Source organism: Terrapene carolina, unplaced genomic scaffold (assembly GCF_002925995.2).
Source record: "Terrapene carolina triunguis isolate 2854851 unplaced genomic scaffold, T_m_triunguis-2.0 Scaffold20618, whole genome shotgun sequence".
Classification (NCBI taxonomy): domain Eukaryota; kingdom Metazoa; phylum Chordata; order Testudines; family Emydidae; genus Terrapene; species Terrapene triunguis.
Genome location: NW_020684969.1, coordinates 447 through 2,331, shown reverse-complemented (window position 1 = coordinate 2,331; position 1,885 = coordinate 447). Strand labels below are relative to the sequence as shown.

The 1,885-nt window shown below is 52.9% G+C and overlaps 1 protein-coding gene across 1 annotated transcript; it reads left to right on the top strand.

Moving 5' to 3' along the window:
* Positions 1 to 861: 861 nt before the first annotated feature.
* On the top strand, positions 862 to 1,575 carry LOC112122087 (zinc finger protein 154-like). Its single transcript, XM_024220939.2, has one exon. It carries the CDS (start codon positions 862 to 864, stop codon positions 1,573 to 1,575), a length of 714 nt encoding a protein of 237 aa, XP_024076707.2.
* The last annotated feature ends 310 nt before the right edge of the window (positions 1,576 to 1,885 follow it).

Genomic DNA, 1,885 nt, shown 5'->3' with positions numbered 1-1,885 from the left:
TGAGATGGGCCTCAGAGTAGGGAGAGAATCGTGGGGGCTGGTTCTCATGTTCATTGACTTGGGGGGCTATTATCAGGGCCTATTCCCACACTGACCTTCTCCTCCTTCCCCAGCACTGGGGCCCCAGGGAGTTTGGCCTCTTGCACTCAAGTGTCAAGGGCCAGCTCTGCTCTGAGGGGAGGGACGTGGGGCTGACTCAGGCACATCCCCCTGCTGGGAATACTAGTGGCCTCCCTTTGTGAGCAGCACAAGATATAACATCTGGATTCTCTTTGCCACCGAGCAGGGGTGAGGAACTTGAACGGAGCTGAGGGGCAGACGCCTGAGGAAGAGCCTGGTAACCTGGAGCCACCCAGGCCTTTCCCAAGGACATCACGGAAGAACCATTCCAAGAAATCTGAGCGAGGAAGGCACCAGAAGAGACCGTGCAAGCCACGAAGGCAGAGGAAGAACCTGACCAGGAAGGAGCCAGCAACCCCAAAAAGCCAGCAGAGGAGATCCAGGTCACATCTAAAGCCGCCTGCAGAGGGACAATCTGAGCCCAGAAAGACCCTATATACCTGCCGTGTGTGCAGGGAAACATTCAAGGTGCAGAGAGACTTGATAAGTCACCACTGGACGGTTCATAGGAGACATAAATTGTATCACTGTAGCGAATGTGGGGAGAGCTTCAGGAGAAAGAAGGCATTCAAAGCCCATGGGAAAATCCACAGAAAGGAGAGAGCCCATCCCTGTTCTGAGTGTGGGAAAATATTCAACCGGGCATCCCATCTCATTGCCCACCAGAGAATCCACACTGGAGAGAGACCCTATTGCTGTGCTGAGTGTGGAAAAAGATTCTTCCAAATATCAGCTCTTACCATGCACAAGAGAATCCACTCAGGAGAGAGACCCTATGCCTGCGCTGAGTGCGGGAAGTGCTTTATGTATTCGTCCACCCTTAACAGACACCAGAGAATCCACTCAGAAAAGCGGCCCCATTGCTGTAACCAGTGTGGGAAAGGCTTCAAACTTACATCAAGTCTTACTAGACACCTGAGAATCCACAGTGGAGAGAGACCCTTCCTGTGCCACGAGTGTGGGAAAAGATTCAACCTGCAAGAACATCTCATTAGACACCAGACAATACACACTGGGGAGCGACCCCATCGCTGCGCTGAGTGCGGGAAAAGTTTCAGTCTCCTTCAAAGTCTCCGGAGACACCAGAGAATCCACAGTGGGGGGATCCCTCATCACTGCGCCGAGTGCGGGAAAACATTCAGTTGTCTAGAAAATCTCACTAGACACCAGAGAGTCCACACGGGGGAGAAACTGCATCGCTGCACTGACTGTGGGAAAGGCTTTGTCCGGCTACATCATCTCACTAGCCACCAGAGGATCCACACTGGGGAGAGACCCCATTGCTGCACTGAGTGCGGGAAAAGATTCACCCAGTTGTCAGGCCTCACCACCCACCTGAGAATCCACACGGGAGAGCGACCCTATCCCTGCACTCAGTGTGAGAAGCGCTTTGCTCACTCGTTGTCTCTTGCGAAACACCAGAGAACCCATGGGGCGGGGACTCCTGACCCTTGAGTTTGATGGGGGGAAACCTCTGCCTGTACTCACCTCACCCTTCTCCCCACATCCAATGCACAGGAGGGAGATCCTGCACCTGCCCTAAAATGCTCCCACCTCCCCATTAACCAGGTACTAGATTAGAGTTTTATTGGAATGGATATTTCAGTTTTCCCAGAGGTGGTTCTGGACTTAACTGAAACCCAGGAAGGAAGTGTTCCTAAGCTTGTGTGTGGTAACCTGCATATTGCCAGTGAGGAAAGCTGCCGAGGGAAAGAGAGGGCCTCCAACCCGGCTTTAACCACGGAATGTAGCAGATTGCCGGAAA